This window comes from Falco naumanni, chromosome 4 (genome assembly GCF_017639655.2).
Source record: "Falco naumanni isolate bFalNau1 chromosome 4, bFalNau1.pat, whole genome shotgun sequence".
Classification (NCBI taxonomy): domain Eukaryota; kingdom Metazoa; phylum Chordata; class Aves; order Falconiformes; family Falconidae; genus Falco; species Falco naumanni.
In genome coordinates, this window is record NC_054057.1 from 37207005 (window position 1) to 37226390 (window position 19386).

A 19386-nucleotide genomic window follows, 5' to 3' on the forward strand; every position below is an offset into this window, starting at 1 on the left:
AAATGGGGAACTAGTAGTCTAGTAGCTGGATTCGTCTTATGAATCATATCACAGATGGTGAGAAATAGCAAACGATAATTTTATGAAAAAACGCAAATGGTGAACTTGTCATGATGAGTTTAAAACCAACTGATTTTATAGTCTGTGGTTAAAATGTGCAGCCCAGCTCCAGAACCACAATCTACTCCACAACTTATGCTGCAGTGACTGTGATTCTTTCCAACATCATAGCCTGCCTGGATCGGATCTTACTGTGTGACCTCACGAGCTTCACGCTCTTGAAACTGAAACTTCTGAACAACTGTGTCTACCTCTAATACCACTACATAGCCCCATTTGCAGGCATGAAGGCAGAATAATTGAGGCTGAAGACTCATTGCTCAAATCCCTTGTAAATCTGAAGTCTAAGTTACCTGGGAATCTCAAGTGTACAGAAAGATAAATGACAAAAAATAAAGAGTTCATGTGTATAATGTAATTGTTGTGGGGTTCTTGCAGTACATACTGACATGAATCCAACTGTAAACACTTCACAAATCAGTGTAATAGACATAATATTTCACAAATGTGAGCAAGCTTGTAAATACCAGAAATAGAAATATGTTGGAAACTGGTTACTAAACTTTTCTTCTGTTCACCATTTCTCTACCAGACGCAACCCTTTCCATATCAAATAATTTTATGTGAGTGTTTTTAAGACTCTTTGTTCAAAGAGGCTGTTAAATGATGAACCCCAGTATCTCCCATTTTCTGATATGACGTGCACATTTGTCCTCTAATGTATAATAATGTTTAAAACCAATTGGATCTTCTTGGGAAAGGCTAAATAGAACAATTGTGACTGAAAATGCCTGTAGCTAGAATTTATCAGACAGCTGAACCAAACAAGTGGCAGTAAAAAAAGAAAACAAGGGAAAAGTACCAGCTTTATGGAATTAATAATTTTTGTTTGTTTAACAAAGCTAAAAAGAATTAAAAGTTGACAATCAACATAAAAGCAGTATTAACATAGACAGCCTGATATTTATTTACAATTCAACCACATCAAAAGAGGCACTCAATCAATCATATAACCATACAAATAAAGAAGGGTCATTCTAGTTGACAGGAAGAGCCAGGCAACACCTCTATGTCATTCAGTTACCACATACATAATTAGCAGGGTCTGAGCATAACTCAGCTAGCAAAGACTGCACGGTGACTTGGCTCCCTGTAGAGTGTGTATATAATTTCTAGGGACATGTTGAAGACAAACCGCTAGTGTGGAGCTTGAGGAGCTTTAACAACATGGGGCAGACAAAAGAGAAGGTGCAGGCTGTGATACTGGAGGTTAAGCATCAGCTCCTAACAGCAGCATCCTCTAACTCCTTTCAGTACTGAGCAGGGGACCAAAGAGACAGAGGCTTAAGTTACAGCACAGAAAATGGCATAAGGAAGCTCAGTTTCCATTCATTAGAAGCTCAGAAAACTAGGATGACACCAAAAAGCTTTGGTGACCACCTGACCAAAACTGTAACATAATAAAAGTGACATGCTGACCAAGAGCAGAAATACTGCAAGGGCAGAAACCACAAAAATAAAGGAAACTTCAGTCACTGCATCTCTCAAGTACATTGAGAAAATGCTATGCTAATACATGATGCTTAATTAAAATTTCAGACTACATAAGTGACAGAATAATAGACAATAGTTAGCACACAGAGAACCAACTCCTGACTGTCCAGAGTAGTCTACAAGACGTAATTCAAAATGTTATCATCAAAGAAGCACAAAATGTACTTAGATGTACCATTCTTGCAGAAGCAGAAAGAAGACAAATAACCCACTGTCTGCTTTCTAAAAGTGGTACTAAATAAAAGCATGGAAAAAAATTCTAGAAATACCAGAACAATCTGTGAAAGTAGAACAATGGGACAGAATCATATAGGAACTACAAAGCTGAAGCTGTCTCCAGATCTGTGAAGAACAAACTCTGGGAAAGGTAAATGTAAAATCACAATAAAGAAGGCTCTGAATGTTTTTTGAGCAGTATGCCAAGTGCGTAACAACTCAGAATAAATAATTTTAAAACATCACACAGTAAATCTGTCAATGTGTTTCTAAAGTTGGTTGCTGGACAAAGTGCAAAAGCAATCTCAAAAAACATAAAGCAGAAAAATTATATGAATTGTTGGGAGTCCAGATTCTCTGTGGATGTACCACACATGCTTTATGAGGACACAAAACAAAGTCTGTTTCAAATTGAAGTCTCAGCACAAGAGGTCCTGGAAAAACCAATAAACCAAATACTAATATACATACCCAGCACTAGATGGTACTTATTCATAAGCTCAAATATGAAACTTCTGAACTATTTATTGTAACATGCAACTTAATGCTTAAATCTGTCAAAGCACAAGATTAGAATGTGGTAAAAGTAACACCAATACAAAAATAGCTCCAGAGAAAATCAGGAAGGTACAGGGAAAACATCAGTTTTGACTGGTGACCTGTCTCTGCAGTAAAGTTCCACAGGTGCTGGGACCTGACTGTTTAAGACATGCAGACCTTATCTAGAAACAAAGGTGAATAATGAGGTGATAAACTTCGCTGATGATACTAAGTTAATGTAGTCTTAGAAGTGTAGTCTCAATAAGCATCAAGTTACAGACAGAAGAAAAATAACCTAAATTGTACAAATAAATACTAAACTCTGAATAAATTGTTACCATTCAAAACAGAAATCTTGACATAATAATAGACAGACTTATGAAAATGTTAGCTGTTTTTGCAAATGTTAGATGTCTGTTCTTGCGTTCTTTAAACTTAATTACCATTACAATTACATACTAGTATAGTTTAAAAACAAATTTGATGGGAGACTTTCAAAGTCATTATGATTCCCAATTAGTCATTACTATCCACTACTTTCAAAAACATTAAAGTAATTTTAAATTTGTAAAAAGGTAATTATATTTAAGTATGTTAGCACAGATTATGGCATAGTCTAAAAAAACTGGGCACTGTAAATTAAAGACATCAAGCCTGTTCTTGAAACATGGACAGCATTTCCCAGCCTCAGTTACAGAGCAGAACAAAAAGAGCTCCAATTTTCTCTCAGGCGGTTACTTCACTTCTCTTTACACATACAGGTATGCCTATGCCTACCTTTAAAGCTTTTTCTCTGGTGTTAGAGCCTTGCAATTATTTCCAACTTTTATAAGCCTACACAAGTCTTCGTGCTGAGGAGTTTATGTCATGAAGTTAATGTATATGTAATCAATTTTTTCATTGTTCTCCACAGACAGTGTATGTTTTGGGCTGTTTATCTTTGTAAATTTTCCAATTAATGATAAAAAAGAATTTTAAAATTAATTTAATATACTGCATCGTATTTTTTTTTCCTGAAACAGCTTGTTGAAACACTGCATGTCATTTACTAATAGCAATATATAAACTTGTGATTATATATGAACATTTACCTCGACACAGGTTTTCATCCCTGAGGCAGCAGCATAGTGCAAAGGCGTATTTTTTTTGTTGTCAACAGCATCAATGGCTGCTCGTTCATATTGTCCTTCATCCAGCTTTGCTCCTTTCCACTTCAGGATCATTTGCAGACAATCTGCTCTTCTGCAGTCATCTTCTGAGGGTCGTGTCAGGCGAGGATGAAGAGCTCCTTCTGAGATCATGATCTGAGGTCCCATACACAGTAAGTGCATAGATGTCTCATTGTGCACATTCCGTTTATTTGGGTTACCATCTCTAACAAAAAGGAAAGTTCTGCAGGGGGGGGGGGGGGGGGGGGGGGGGGCAACAGAAGAAAAATAATTAGCACACAATTCCACTCATTTCCTTGAAAGGGGAAGGGTTTATTGCAACAGCTCTCTTTTCTTCTTGCCAAGATTTTGATTAGCCATGTTAGTGATAAACATTCTTAGTAGGTAATTACTACTGGACAGCTCTCCATTTTTCTTTGGAGTCAAGAGCCAGATCTGGATGAATTACTGAAATATCATTAAATGCCATATATATTTACTCTGTCAGTGTGCAACATAAATTTTAGTTTGAGAAATTATTCCAAAATTCTGTGTTGTGTTGCAATAAAAGTTATTAAGTCACAAGACTGATGAAATGGATACTTGCTTTTTTCTACAGTGTATCCTGAATAGTAAGTAGTGCATTTGGTAGTTTGCAGATAGATAATGCTAGAGCGATTTCTTAAAAATTCATTCTTATTTCCTGTATCTTTTGTCAGATGTCAATGCAGTACTTCCTACTTATTGAAAACATATGAAATATTTTCCCACTAGCACTGCATGCACTGAGGAAAGACTTTATTTGCTTTTTCACTCTAGAATATATGGAAGTGCAACATAATGCAAACCCTCACCTATGCAGGTAACAGAGGTTGGCAAGAATTTAAGTCTTCTCTTGAATGCTTTAGAGGCAGTTCAAAGTGGACAATATACTGACAAAAAGGATTAGCTTAGGAATGAAAGGGAAATAATAAAACTGACTCCTGGAATCACAACCCTGATTTCTGACAGCTCCTGAGACAAGGCAGCTCTCTGTGCTTCTTGCCAAAAGAAATTACAAAAGTTATAATCCAGTTCTGAAATGGAAGAACCGAGACTTATCATAAAAGCCCTGTGAATCCAAACTTGCTTTAGCCTTTTGAGGTATACTAAAGTAATTTTTTTATCAAGGCAGAGTGAATGGTAGGAAATGGCAGAGAAGAAAGACCATCTCTTTGTAGGACTGTCGTTGGAGACACAGCAGTGGTGAAAGACCAGAGAGGTAGCATCAGGCTAGACCAAAGCATGGCATATGTTCAAGAAGTCACTGCAGAAACACCTGCACTACTCCCATAAGCATCTCACACATAAACCCAGCAGAAGCCGCTGTTCATCTCCTCTCCAGGCTGTTGCCTGACTCTGAACAGTTTTCAAATATGAAAAAACCAGTTATTCAGGAATCCTTAAGTTGATACAGCTTCCACCCTCCCTGCCCTCACCGCTAAAGCTCATTAAAGGGTTTTAATAACTTTCAGTTTAAAACAGGCATCTCAGCCACCTGAAGGCAGACGCTGCCAGAATACAAAATCAGACCATCTTGCTCTTGGTGAACGGTGGAGAGCAGAACAACTTGATAACCAAACTGACAAAAGAAAACATTATTTACCTCAGTTATTGCCTTATGCTGTGGTTACAAGTCTAAATGCTACCTCCCCTTTCCATCGTCACTGAATACCTCCCACCAGGCACTACACAGTATCCCTTTCTCACTCCCAAAGTTCTCCCATGCTCTGTTCAGGACAAAGAATAATTCTGAAATGATTTCATTAATAAAGAAGAAGGCTATACATGGTGGGTGTGGGATTTCCCTTTCTGAAATTATTAAACAGAGGCTGGGCAAGTATTTCAGTAGAAAAAACCAGGCACAGCTGATCTGGTCCTGCAATGGAAGGATGTCTTGATGACAGCTGTCTGGTCAGCTGGATTTCTGTCCTTTCTTCCCTCTGAAAAACTCTGAACAGTTAAAAGTTCAAAATGAAACTTACTACTAAAACACTGTTCTTATAAATAAGAGATAACAAGTTATTCAGAGGAAAACATAAAAACAAAACAGGCTCCTCTGTGTCCCATTTTGGCAGGAAAAATGTTCCTTGGAGAAATCTCTCTTTCATTCCATGATAGCTGACATGAAAGATGCATTTGTTAGGAAATACGAATATGTCAAACTTGAGATTAAATATGTTGCGAAAAAGTGAAAGCACATTATGTTTGCTTGGGGTTTTTATTGTTTTCAGATAAAAGGGATTTAGCAATACAGACAAAATGCTTCACAGCCAATGACATGAAATAAGACTAATCAGTATCAAATACTACCCAAAATGAATTTGCTTGTTTGAATTAGCTTCAAACCAGTCACCAAATCACCCCCAATGTAGCCTCCAATGCATTTGTAAACTGCAGTATGAGCAGAAAAATGTAAAGTTGTTCATTTTTCAACTCAGAGTCCTTACATCAAGAATAAATGAAGCTTTTCTTTTTTTTAAAAAAATATTAATCCCTTCTCCCCTGCCCATGGCATTTACTATCCATATGCCTCCTAATGTTTTATCCCAAAACTCTTGCATCTTCCCCAAGAAAAAAAAAAAAAAAAGAGATCATAGTACTGGTAAGAAAGAGCCAGCAGCTAAAGATTGTAAAAGACTTCATGCGTGGCCCCTTTTTCAGTCGTTTTTAAAGCTAGGTAACACTAATGTTCAGGTCAGTAGGCCTAGCTATTTTTACCTGATGCCTGTAACAAAGTTTTAACTGCAGCACACATCCGTTAACTTCAAATTCGCTGTGGAATGAGTAGAGGAGAAAGGATAAGAAGGGGCCAGATCCCTCCTGCAATCACCACAGTGGACTGCAGTGCAGTACCCAGAGTACCAGTTTTCTGCAGAAGCATTCAGCAGGAATCCCTGCGGACACACAACTGAGCAAGTACCGAGATTAAAGGCTTCAACTGGCACCAAGGCACAGCACCAAGCTCGCCGTATGAAGCCAACCGAGACAATTCAGTATTGCAGAGTGTGGACTTTGTCTTTCACAACAAGTGCCTGAACTCTTATTTCAAAGTTTGCACTTAAGACTGTTTAACGTGCTGGATGGCTGCACTAATTAGACCACCATATTTTGACTGTCAGGGGAGTCCTTTGGGTATTCATTAACCACATCTTTTCTTCCTGCTTTGAGTTGCTTTATATTCAACATACTGATTGAATACTACTACTAATATGATTGAATAATACATACTACTTCTCTAATTCAAAGTAAAATGTTACTTTAAAATTCAGTGAAGAACTGTCCGTGGTTTCTGTATGACACTGACCCAAAGCTTAAGTTTTTTTAATTGCAAGAAGACCTGCACTGTCACTCCTTCCAAATCAGATGAAGTTTCTCTAGTATCTTTAGCTATCTAATCATTACCTTCTAGGCTTGATAATATTATAATGTACATTGCTGTTCTTAATATTTAGCTCTTCATCATCAGTGGAATTCCATACTGTGGTATTCAGCATGGAATAAAGCATGTGATTCATTCCTGAATCAGATTACAGTGCATCTGATTTCAGAACAGCACAATGTTTTTGTGGTGACCTGTGAAAGACATAAATCACACACTTTGTCTTAAAGATCAGTATTTTACATACAAACAAAAAAATTCATAACCTCGCTAACCTAACAGCAAGGTTAACTGAATCATATCAATTAAAGAGATCATCCTGCTTGTATTCATCTCCCCCTTTTTATTTTTTTAAAACTTTACTATATTTTTCCCAACAATTCTTTCAAAATTCTCTTTAATAATCCCAAGCTATAGGGACTTCTTTGACTGACTATATGCTGTAACCTATTAGTTTTCCATTACTAAGATTTGTGCAGGTTTATAGAAGAACCTTTGCAGAAGACAAAAATGCTGAATAGATACAAATGCTCTCCCATAGCTCAAGGTAGGCATTTCACCTTATCCAGAACAGTTCAGTTATGAGATAGTTCTGCCCTAGGCTGAAACTGTGCATAAAAGTAGAATTTGAAGGCTGTCAAACCAGTACCCCCTTTTAAACCCAATATTACTCTCCAAAGCATTAAACAACAGTTTAAAGGGTAATTTTAGTAGTGACTATTATTATAATTTTATATATTTTATATATATTAACTATTAGTATAAATTTTTCCATCATAAAATTAGGCTTTTGTGGGGAAAAACCCAATAAAACTCTTGTTTTAAAAAGTTACATATATACTAATCTAAAATGAGAAGTGCTTACAGCCTGCCTGCTTGCAGACTCTCTGTTAAACAAATAGAAAGGTACTTTTCTGTACTAACCAAATGATGAAAAAATCTAGGATGGATTTAAATCTTTAGAAGTGTCATTGTGCGGTCTTACTATTGCTTCATAGCACAAAGAATATCCCTACTCAAATAAATCTATCAGCAAGGTAGATTTTAAACTCTTGCAGCAAGAAGTATCAGCAATTTTTTTTTTTTTCCAAGAGAGAAATGCAAAAAACCTCCCTAGGAAGTTATTCCCTTGCCTAAATACAACATTTGTCCTTCTGTCAGAGTTATCTGTTAAAAAAATTGTCCAACTATCTCTAAATATGTTGAAATCTTCAGTAAAAACCATATGCAAATTTTCAAGAACGATTTGTGGGATTTATAAAAAACACTGTTGGGCTTGGGGGAAAACTAGGCTTGATTACTTCTTGTTTCTCACTCAATATCTCTGTCTCATAAATGAGTATGACAAACACCAGAGCTGCCAAAGGCAACCAGCACCTTGCTCTGGACACATAAATAGGCTTCAAAATGCCAAGTATCCCCCCTTTTTCTCTCCTTAATCTCTTGCAAAAGTGAAAGGATCAGCTCTTCAGTGTAAGGGGAAGTCACGTCAACACTGAAAAGGCCAGCTGAAGCCATGACTTGAAGTTCAAATGCTAATGTAGTGTCCAAAAAAGGATAAATTAATACATTTTACATCCACAGATTCATTATTCAACAGGGATCCATTTCTACCAGTGGTATCTGGCATGTAAGACTTCAACAGAGAAGTGCTATAAACTCCTGCAATTTGGCTCACAACTTCAGAGGTATAAAAAGCTAAATGTCTGGAAATGGACTGATAGAGTGAAAATATGCATTGCCTATGGGAAATACCACTTAACCACAAGGCAGTCAGACTTTACTCTAGTTGTAGTTTCCAGATTTTGCTTCAAGCTATAGTTCTTTGCAGAATCCAAACCTGAGGTGACAAAAGCATCAAAAAGTACTGGTAAAAGTGACAAAAAAGAAAGGGCTGTAATATTCACACCTGCAGAAAAGCAGCAAGAGATTCAAGATCACAAGGCTGTGAACTTGAATAATAAACAGCTGGCACATTCCCTCACTCCAGGAAGATAACATCAACAGAAGCGTTTCTTCAGGTTTTAATAAAATTTTGCATGTCTGGGGCACGAAAACCACCATATTTACAGTCTCTTTGTCTCTCTAAACAAATGCTATATACATGTGTACACATGTATATATATATGTATGCATATAAAAACATACAAAAATGTATCTAGGTACAGAAAGCCAGAACAAAAATAAAAAATAGTGTAAAATGAAATTATAAAGGTAGTTCTGACAGCTGGAGACTAAAACAAGTCTGAATCTGCTCAAAGACAGTAAAACTTACTGACTTTTGAATGGAAACTTATGTAAAATATATATAAACTATACAGAAAATTGCAGTGTTGCTTTAAGCAATATAAGAACAGTACTATAAAAAGTTGAGCTGCAGCAGCGAGATAAAAATAATCTGCACAGGGTTACCTTTCACAACATCCCCTCTGGTCCTTGGGTTAGATAGCCTGTGTAAGTCCAGCTTGCTATTAAAAATAAAAAAGTTACACTGCATGCTGCAGTGCAGACATAAACCCAAAGCTCACAGCTTTCTGAGCATTAAGGGACATACAGGTAAGCCATGAGTTAAAACAACATACAGAAGAGCCAAGCCCTGTTACGCAGTAATTTCAAACTCAAATGCAATGAATTAATTCATACAATTATTGAACCATTCAGCTTCCAACACAATAGGTCAATACTGATGCATTAAAACTTGAATAATCACAGTTATTTCATTAATTCAAAGTACTTTCCCCTGAAAATGTACTGTAACAAAACCACCAGTTACTAGCAAGCACTTCAAGAAATCTTTTTAGTTGGCTGTACAGAAGTATGAGCTGGTTTAAATAATTTTGTGCAGAGTATTATTATTTACCCGATGTTGAAAGCTGTATCTACTAAAAGTAATTATTGATATTTTTATTCATTATATAGTGGTAGAAAGTTATTTATTAGTACTTACAGTTTCTTCTCTGTTTCATTAAGATTCTCAGGCATCTCTTACAGCCCAGGAATCTTTTGAATACAGTAAAAACTGAGGCAGGTGACAGTGACTATTTCTATTCTAACATAAGGAATCTGCTGACAGATCGTTAACTATTTATCAAAGAAAAAACACAGACTACTATCCTGACTTTTTGTAAGCCTTAAATTCAGTTGGCCCCTTGCCTAAGAACTGTTAGGAACACCACCAGAATTACCATAGTAGTAATATCCTGCTATAGTAAGGAGTGAAGTTATACCAGCGGTGAGTTGGGCTAACAGCAAAGGGAGCATCTAAGAGGCTGTCAATGATACCGTCTCAACTGCTGACTGAAGTCTGCGAAGAGCTAATTCTTCTCAAATTTGAAGTCTTCACAGACATTTCATGATCCCTTACGTCAAGTACTCCACTTTGGCCTCCAGTTCTGTATTTTTCCTAAACAGAAATGGCTCCCATTTGTTTCCATTCATATGATACCTACCAAGTACAGTACATCTGGCAAAATGGGTTAAATCAACTTCTTGAGTACTCAAACAATTTCTGCTGATCTTCAGATAAAATCACCAATTTGAGAACCAAGTCCAGAATATGGCACATATGAATCCTGTCTTTACTTAGAGCAATCTAAGGTTCAAACAGAAATCGTTGACTCTGCCAACATACACTCTTCTGGGCCTCATGTTCAGTATAAAAATACTGCCTAGAACACAAGCACTGTCCTCACTCTCTCCTAAACCGGCTCTAAAAAGCCTTACAATCTTTTTCACTCTATTGCTGTCATTTCACCTATGTTTTCCCAAAACAGCTTGTTTCCAAAAGACTACTAAAGTGACTAAAGGTTGACCAGCACCTGGGTCTGAGTGCCAGTTCTGGACTGATTCATGTTAACATAGCAACCCATCACCTAAAGACACCTAAGCAAGGTCTTGAGATATAATACACATCAAGAACTTGATATTCTCTTTACTGAAAAGATACAAATAGGTGGAAAGGTTTCTTTGGTTTAGTGGTTTTGTGTCAGCTAATATGATTAAGTACAACCTTCTGTACGTAGATAGCAATCTTTGGCATGATAAAACACAAAAAAAACCCCAAGAGGGACAATGTGCAGGAGTGGCAAAGGGATACAATTGAATTGTGGAGCACAGATCCAAAGATGATGCACACTACAAGCCAGGAACAGAAAACTTGGTTAATCCTTACATTTGTTACACTGTAGGCCAAAAATAGCATGCTTTATATATGGTTCCTGTGCCTGTTAGGAGGAACAGCAACACTGAAACACAGAATTAAACCATTCCTGATGCAAAAAGGTATCAACAACATCCTTAAGTTATCCTTAACCAGAAAACTACTGCTTTTATTTATGAATGAGTTGAGCTTAGCCTTCCCTTGGACAGTCAGGAATACAATTTCCATGATCCCATGCCACTTCTGGCTTTTATTTCAATATTCTGAGTCAGATTTCAAAAGAAAAAGAGCTGAGTGCCAAATTAGAAGCAGCTTCCACTGGAGCTGTCTGCTTACCAGCAGCTTTTGTGACTAAATGTCTTCTGTAAGACAGAATCTGTGTGATTTTCATCTGTCTCTGGCCCTTCTTCTATACACTTCTTCGTAGCTAGAACCAATTCTCAAATTTAGGTGTCATCCTTCCAGCCTTCCCTCCTTTGAACAGTTTTTTCTGAAAAGACACTGAATTCTCCTCTCATAAAACTGTGAGACTATTATTTTTAGATTGGTTTCAAACAAATGTCAGATGAAATTAAAAGCATGAAAGTACCAACAAGTGGGTTCATCTTCATCATTTAAACACACATTGTATCTCCACGAAAGGACCATTATCTACATATCAGCCTGTAAATCACCTAGCAGTGTATGACATCTAGTGTTGATATTATTTATACAGCAATAATGATGAAATTTCAGAGAATACACTAACAGGTTTTGCATCATTTCTGTTCTATTTTTAAAGCTATGAATTTATTCCAGAGATTGTCTCATCTTCCTCTGTGTCTCCCTCCAGAAACATTCTTTCAGCCTGTATGTTGCTTGATCCTTGATGACACTAAATTTTATTTTCCTTAAATGTCTCAATGAAGTAATTTTATTACATTTAAATTGAAAAAAAAATTACAAATTTAAAAATTCAAATAAGTCACAGTCTATATTTTGGCCAAAAGGTACATTGGGTTTATATACAATGTCACTGATTATTTTAGCTGGATATTACATTTAGCTGTATGAGTTAATTAGTTATTTCTGATAAATCTACTTCTGTTTACCAGAAACTGCAAGTCTCTCAGTCATTATTCTGGTAACTACTGAACCAACATTCTCTGGTAAGGAAGCCACGTGTGCCTCTAACCCCAGGGCCATTTGTTAAATTAAGCCATGTGACACAATGATTCAGCAGTTACCAATCAACTCCACAGAGTCACAAACTCCACCTGGTAACAAAATTAATGGAAATAAAGATTCAGTCATCTTGGCTGGCAAGGACCACAGCTGTACTCCTCTACAAACCAAATATAATTTTACTTTGCCTGTGGTAAAATGTTCACAAGGGTTCTACTAAGGAGAACAGACAGCACACATTAAAAAATCTTTAATAGTGTACTGCATTAATGTGTCTCATCTCACCAGTCACTAACAAAGCAATCTTATTCTGCAGTACCCTATTTCCAAGGAAAGAAAAAGATGAACAATGTAGGGAATAGGTGATCATTTTAGTATAAGCATTTAAATGGCACCTAAACATGCAAGAAGAGCACAGCAACCTAAGGCTCCTGCTTTCCTAAGCAGGAAAACTTAGTAGTAAGAAGCAGCAGTAACTCTACGCGTTCAATGGTGGCACCTGTGACTGGAAAGCAAGGCTGTGTTGTAACTTACAAACTCGGCAGGCATCACATATATTCCGCCTATTAAGGTTAATATAATCGGAAAACATCTATTAAAAGGTCAGTTTAAGGGCTAAAAACATAGTAGCTGACTGGCATTTGAGCTTTGCTTGTACGTTAGACTACTATTAAGATAAAGCCTACCCACCATTTTGTCTTGTGAGGAAGTCATGAGGAGCACCAGGGAAGCCACCTTGGGAGGGCTCACATCTAGTTAGTGAGAGCAGCTGTTAAACAAGATTTTGAGCTTTAGAGAAAAAACCCCAATGGAGTAAGTCAGATAAGGGTTTGAGTTTTTAAACCTGCTTTAGCTGTACTCTGGTAGACAATGCCCAACTGGGTGACAGCCTTTGAGAAACCTAGCAAACACTAGTGCTGCTACTTCACACCTGTAGCTGCTCCTCTAAATGTCCCTACTGTTTTCTGTCTTTGACAGTTTTCTCTAGCGAGGATTCAGCCACAGGAAGGAGTTGCTCAATTTTACCATTCCTCCATTCCCTTGAATGCTTTTGAGACTAGGTATCATGAAAATGACCTTATAAATGACTATTTTCTACCATTGTCACATGCTCTGCTACTGAAGTCATGGGCATTTCAATCCACTTGGTCCTCTTGCTTCTTTATGAACATTCCCACAAAGCCTGGTCAGATCACGTGCTTCACATATTGTTCTCTTACACCAGATCAAAAAACTCCCTTCAGTGATTCATATTGCAAAGCATTTAGTAGGTGACAAAGCCTCATAACCATATAAAATAACTAATCTGAAAAGGGTCTTACAGAGCCAAAACCCTGGTATTTTTCAGCAGAATGAAGGTATTTTCAGTGGAATGACAACAAAACATTCAGGGAAACGCCAGTGCTCGCTGGCACTCAGATGGATCCAAACATTCATCACAGACCACACCAGTGAAACACTTAACACCGTGTCACAAACTCTATCTCCCACAAGCAGCATTCATGTCTGATACTGTAAAACTGTGAAAGTGTTGAATTTACAGCTTTGCAGGCGCTTACTGTTCAATTTTACACAATTTAGCATATTCTAGGATAGAGATCTTAGCAGCTCTGGAGATCTACAGTGCAGACAACTAAAGCTGATCCAATTCTCTTAGGTTCCTTTTATAATCAACAGGAAGCAACAGGCACTTCTAGCACATAATTAATTTAAAATACTTCATGGTCAACTTCACAGTAAAATGAACTGTGCTTCACTGTCACTGATTATTCTGACTGGATTTACTACCTAGGTCTACACCGACTATAAAGGGAGCCTAGCATGAGTAATTCCAATGCAGACATACTTACTTTTATGAATAAAATTAGTCTTACATAAATTATATTCTAAATATTCAATTTATGATTTATATTTTAAAAGAAGTTTGCTTTTTCTTGTTCAAAGTGCATAATCTAGACAATGGCATTCCAATAAATTATTCAGATGAAATATTAAAATGTATTGTAATATTTTAAGTTATTGAAACAGGACAGAATTCTTTTGTTGTGTGGGAGAAAGGGAAAATAGTTAGGTGAATATATTTTATACTAAAATCCAAAGTCAAACTTTTAAAAACTACTTTTAGGAAAGAAGTTTACATGACTATTATCTCTTCATAATTATTTTCCCAAATGAGCTGTAAAATTGCCTGGAAAACACCAAGCAAATTTAATCATTCAGACCAACCCCCCCCCCCAAACCAAACCAAACCAAACAAATGGGGGGGGGTGGGGTGGGGGGGAAGGAAAAAAAGAAGACTCCTCCATGATTTCTGAACAACCTACTGAAAACATCCAGACATTCAATACAAATTTCCTTACACTGGGAACCTGTTGTTTTGGTTAGTAACTCCATATTTTGTTTTCCTATTTGCCCTTATTAGACAAACAGCTGCTATTAACCTTCTTATTTTTCTTTTGCTCACACTTATATTGGCAGTACATTTATGAGAGTAATTTAAAAGGGAATACCGGTCTTACTGGCAAAGCACTGAACAGATTTTTAGAAATTTGATACAGAAAGAATGTACTTTGTAGCACCTTTCTGAAGATTTCAGCATGAATGATTTAGGTCAATTTGGACCTTAAAGTTTAAACATTTACCAAACTTCTGTCACAGTCAAAACAGCAGAGAGTGAAGTTGCCTGAAGTACCCTCTCTTTTATTTGCATCTCCAGAAAAAAACCCAACACAACTTATCAGGAAATAATCAACTACAGCAGCCTTTCTAAAGCCAGAAGACGTTAACAAGGTCTTCTCTAGTACTTCTCCTTGACATAATTTTTACAGCACAAAAATCCTCAAATATCCTCTCAACTATAGAAAAATTATGTTCTGAAAAAGAGTCTGCACACATCCACCTGCTATACGTGCAAAACTAATTTTCAATGACTGCAAAAGAAATAAAAATCTACAAAACCTGACATGGGAAGAGCCAGTCCTGAATGTGTTGTGACCAATGTGATGCTCCCTCTGACATCAGCAAACATTCTGCCAAATTCATCCTGTATAACATATTGGTAATCTCAACACACTTTCCTTGATTCCATTAAAATTGTTTAGATCAGCCTTTACTGAAACCCCTTGAACAGCCAAGAAAACTAGATAAAGTACAGTAAGACAAGACTAGACAAGACTGTAGCTTACATCAACCTGAAATTCCAAGAGCTGCTTATTTATTTAACATATCAGGAAATTTCAACCAAGAGGAAACCACCACTACTTTGATCTTCTGCCATTCTACAGCACTGAAAAATACTTCCCAAATTATAGCAGTGAAACAAGAAATACTTTCTATAGCCAGATCCCAGGCATATTTACCAGTGCTTCTCTCTGGCTAGCTTAGCTATGCCTTCAGTGCCAGAGTTCCTTTACTATTATTACTGACTGGCAGGCATCAAGAATGTTAAAGTGGTTTGGGGTTGGGTGGTTTTTTTTGCAGTTTCAGCATTCACCTCAATTTCCAGAACCTTCTGTAACTAGAAACCTTTGTTTTCCATGTTCTAGAAAAAAAATCAGCTTCACAAACTGGTCCTGCCTCCCCACAGCCCTGTTTCTATCACCTCCTCCTCCTCCTCCTCCCCCTTCCACCCAGGACCAACAGCAACTGCTACGAACAATCCACTTTTGGCTTGAATACTCACAAAGTGCTCAGACACAGCAGCACAAAGCACATGATGAGGAAAATCTGTCATTGATCCAAAATGCTTCCCAGCAAAGCTAGAACACTGAATGCCACGCCACAACACACATTGCAAAATGACAGTTTTATCTAAGATATTTTTTTTCCCCTTTCAATCACAAGTAGGGTTCCTCATGATTTCCAGCCATTCCACCTCAGCTGCCCTCTAGAAAAGCCTATTCCCTTGCTGAATTTTAGGAGTGGTTCACCAACAGCCATACCCTAGCAACTTTCCATACTGACAGCAATTCTTTCAAACTGACAGTCAAGATGGTCTTAAATGTGCCATAGGCAAAAAAAGCTCGAGGACATCGGAGGTGCTTGACCATGTGAAGACTGCATTTTCTAAAGAAAACAGATTTCCTGTGTGCGCTTTCTCTGTAATAGTTTTACACCCATTTAGTGAATGAAACTCAAACTATCCTCTTGAATGTGAATCTTCTGTCAAGACTTTCATTCACAGGGAATTGTGATAAATGTTTATAGCAGAATAAAACTAATGTATATCTTGTACAAAGCTTTCAAAATCCATCTGTAAGTGCTGCTACTATTTTTTGATGTTTCTGAGAGCTACGTAACATTTTTCTCTTACTTCCAAGATGCCCTACCTATCACCCATCAGAGACCACCTATTTATTAGCTTGCAGTGAACACAGTCTGAATAGCAACATCAATACAGTTTTGTAACAGAGATGTCATTTCTGAATAAGAGCTGTTAAGACCAAAGCAAACTTCTCTGAACATTAATGCCCAATCTAAGCACCACCAGCAGATGTCTGGAGACTGGAGAAGAAAATCACTGAGTAAATCACCCTTAAATTGTTCCTGCAGTAGTTACAATATAGTCCCATAAAGAAAACTTGAAATGCTTAGTTCTTCACTTCCAAAATTGAAAGTAACCTTCACATGTTTTCTGGAGGCATTTCAAGGCATATACTTTCTCTTTGTATCTTTCTATGTTTAGTAAAAGGCTCCAGATTGTTAGGGGTTGGCAAAGATGGAGGCAAGGCTGATGCAGCTCCATGCACCCAGGTCCAGCCAGCAGAGAGGCTGGGCTGTATTCCCAATAGACACACGTCATCATATATACACGATACATGTATACATGTGGTCCACACAGATGCACATGGACAGAAACACACGACACTCTCACGACCACAAACACCACTAGCAGCCTCATTCTGTTCCCCCTTCGAGGCAAGCAGGATGAAGGTCTACTAGTGGCAAAAATATGCATATAACAACGTTAATTGTTTCAGTAACTGGCCTTGGATGCTGTTTATCCCATAACTGGCACTGGATGACCTGGACCTTCCAGTTATCTTGCACACACACATACTGCAGATCCCCAGCACCTGCCCCCTTGATCCCCTCATTTCCAGTTGTCTTGAACAGGTCTTCTGGGTGACCTGTGGACTTAATGCTGACTTGAAACATGGCTCCCAGGCCACTTACCCAACTTGCTAGCTAGTCCAGCTTGATATTCATTAGCTGTTACACATTGATATTCGTACTGACATATCCGTGCACTCTGGTCTCTCCAGCTGCTGGCATCCCAGGCTCAGGGACCTGTCTGTCATGAGGACTCTACTTCAGTTGCTGGTACTTAGACCTGTGTACACAAACATGCACACAGCAGAATCCCACCACCTGGGAAAATAACTAGTAATAGAGTTTAATGAGAAGACAGGACAGACTGCAGTGATCAGGCATGATCAGAAAAACATTGTGGTCTGATCACACCTCCATTTCACCAGCCCCTTTTAGCCCCTGCTTTGTTGTCCCAAGCATGTTCCTCTCCAAACCACCCTGATCACTGTGGTGGGTTGACCTTCACTGGCTGCCAGGTGCCCACCCAGCCACTCACTCACTCCACATCTCAACTGGATGGGGGGAGAAAATACAACAAAATTTGCTTGTGGGTTGAGATGAGGACAAGGAGATGGCTCACCAATTACTGCCACGGCAAAACAGACTCAACTTGGGGAAATTAATTTATTTCCAATTAATAACACAGTAGGATAGCGAGAAATCAAAACAAAACTGAAAACACTTTCCCCCCATTTTCCCTTCTGTCCAGGCTCAACTGCACTCCTGACTCTTCTATCTCCTTTCCCACCACTGCTCGGTGAATGCAGGATGGGGTTGTGGTCTGTTCATAATGCTTCATCTCTGCTGCTCCTGCCTCTGTTCCCCTGCTCCAGCATGAGGTCCCACCCACATGATGCAATCCTTCCAGAACTGCCCCCATGTGGGTCTTTCCCACAGGCTGCAGTTCTTCAAGAACTGCTCCAGCGTGGGTCCTTTCCACAAGGTGCAGTCCTTCAGGAACAGACTGTTTCAGTATGGGTCCCCCATGGGGTCACAGGTCCTGCCAGAAATCCTGCTCCTGTGTGGTCTCCTCCCCACAGGCTGCAGCTCCTGCCAGGAGGCTGCTCCAGCAGGGACTCTCCACCCGCTGCAGATGGAGATCTGCTTCACCATTAACCTCCAAAGGGCTGCAGGAGGCTGCAGGGAAGCCTCCCCATGGGCTTTACCAGGGGCTGCACAGGAATCTCTGCTCCAGTGCCTGGAGTTCCTCCTCCCCCTACTTTTTCTCTGGACTTGGTGTCTGTAGGGCTGTCTCTCTCACGTTTTCTTCACTCCCCTCTCAACAGCTGCTGTGCAACATTTTTTAGCCTTTCTTAAACACATTATCGTGGAGATGCCACCAGCACCACTGATAGGCTCAGCTTTGGCCAGTGGTGGGCTGGAGCTGGCTGTGCCCAGCAAGTGGCAGCTCCTGATGTCTTCTCACAGGAGACACCCCTGTGGTCCCCTGCTACCAAAACCTTGTCACATAAACCCTGTACAATGCCCTTCTGTAGACTCCTCCTGACGGGGTGGATGGCCTTCCTGTGACAGCCCTGGAGCAGGTGGCTTCTCCGTCTGATGAGCTTACCAGGCTACCCCTGCTGCTCTGCCTCTGGGCTCCCCTGTGCTCCTGGGGATGAGCCCTCCATCACACCACCTCACCCAAAATCTAACTACAGAACCCCACTAACTGGACGGTGAAAATGGACAGCAGCTCTCAGTTACGGGGAGCTGCTAAGCACTATGTAATAACTTCAGGCAACTTCAAGCAATGCTTCGAAAATTATTTTTTGTGCTAGTTAGCTGTGACCAGCAATTTTTGGTTTTTAAACAGTAAATGGTCTGCTAAAACAAACTGATGTCTCAGCTAAACATTATTTAGGGCTGCAGACCAAGCAGAAGTTATATATTAATGGAATGTCTACCTATTTTCCATTTTTATTTCAACATTACTGAAACACCAAAGCTTTCTATGATACTCATGAAAAATTATCATAGAAACAATCCTAGTATTTTAACACACTCTTGCTGCATCTTGTATAGAGAGAAAA

At 38.6% G+C, this 19386-nt stretch overlaps 1 protein-coding gene across 4 annotated transcripts in view; it reads right to left on the reverse strand.

Moving 5' to 3' along the window:
• Nucleotides 1-19386, reverse strand: part of ANKIB1 (ankyrin repeat and IBR domain containing 1) — a 91741-nt gene that overhangs the window by 39482 nt on the left and 32873 nt on the right. For all 4 annotated transcript variants that reach the window (XM_040589094.1, XM_040589095.1, XM_040589092.1 and 1 more), the window contains exon 3: nucleotides 3462-3762. In XM_040589094.1, coding sequence (XP_040445028.1) covers nucleotides 3462-3762 — 301 coding nt within the window. The remainder of the gene's footprint in view (nucleotides 1-3461; nucleotides 3763-19386) is intronic.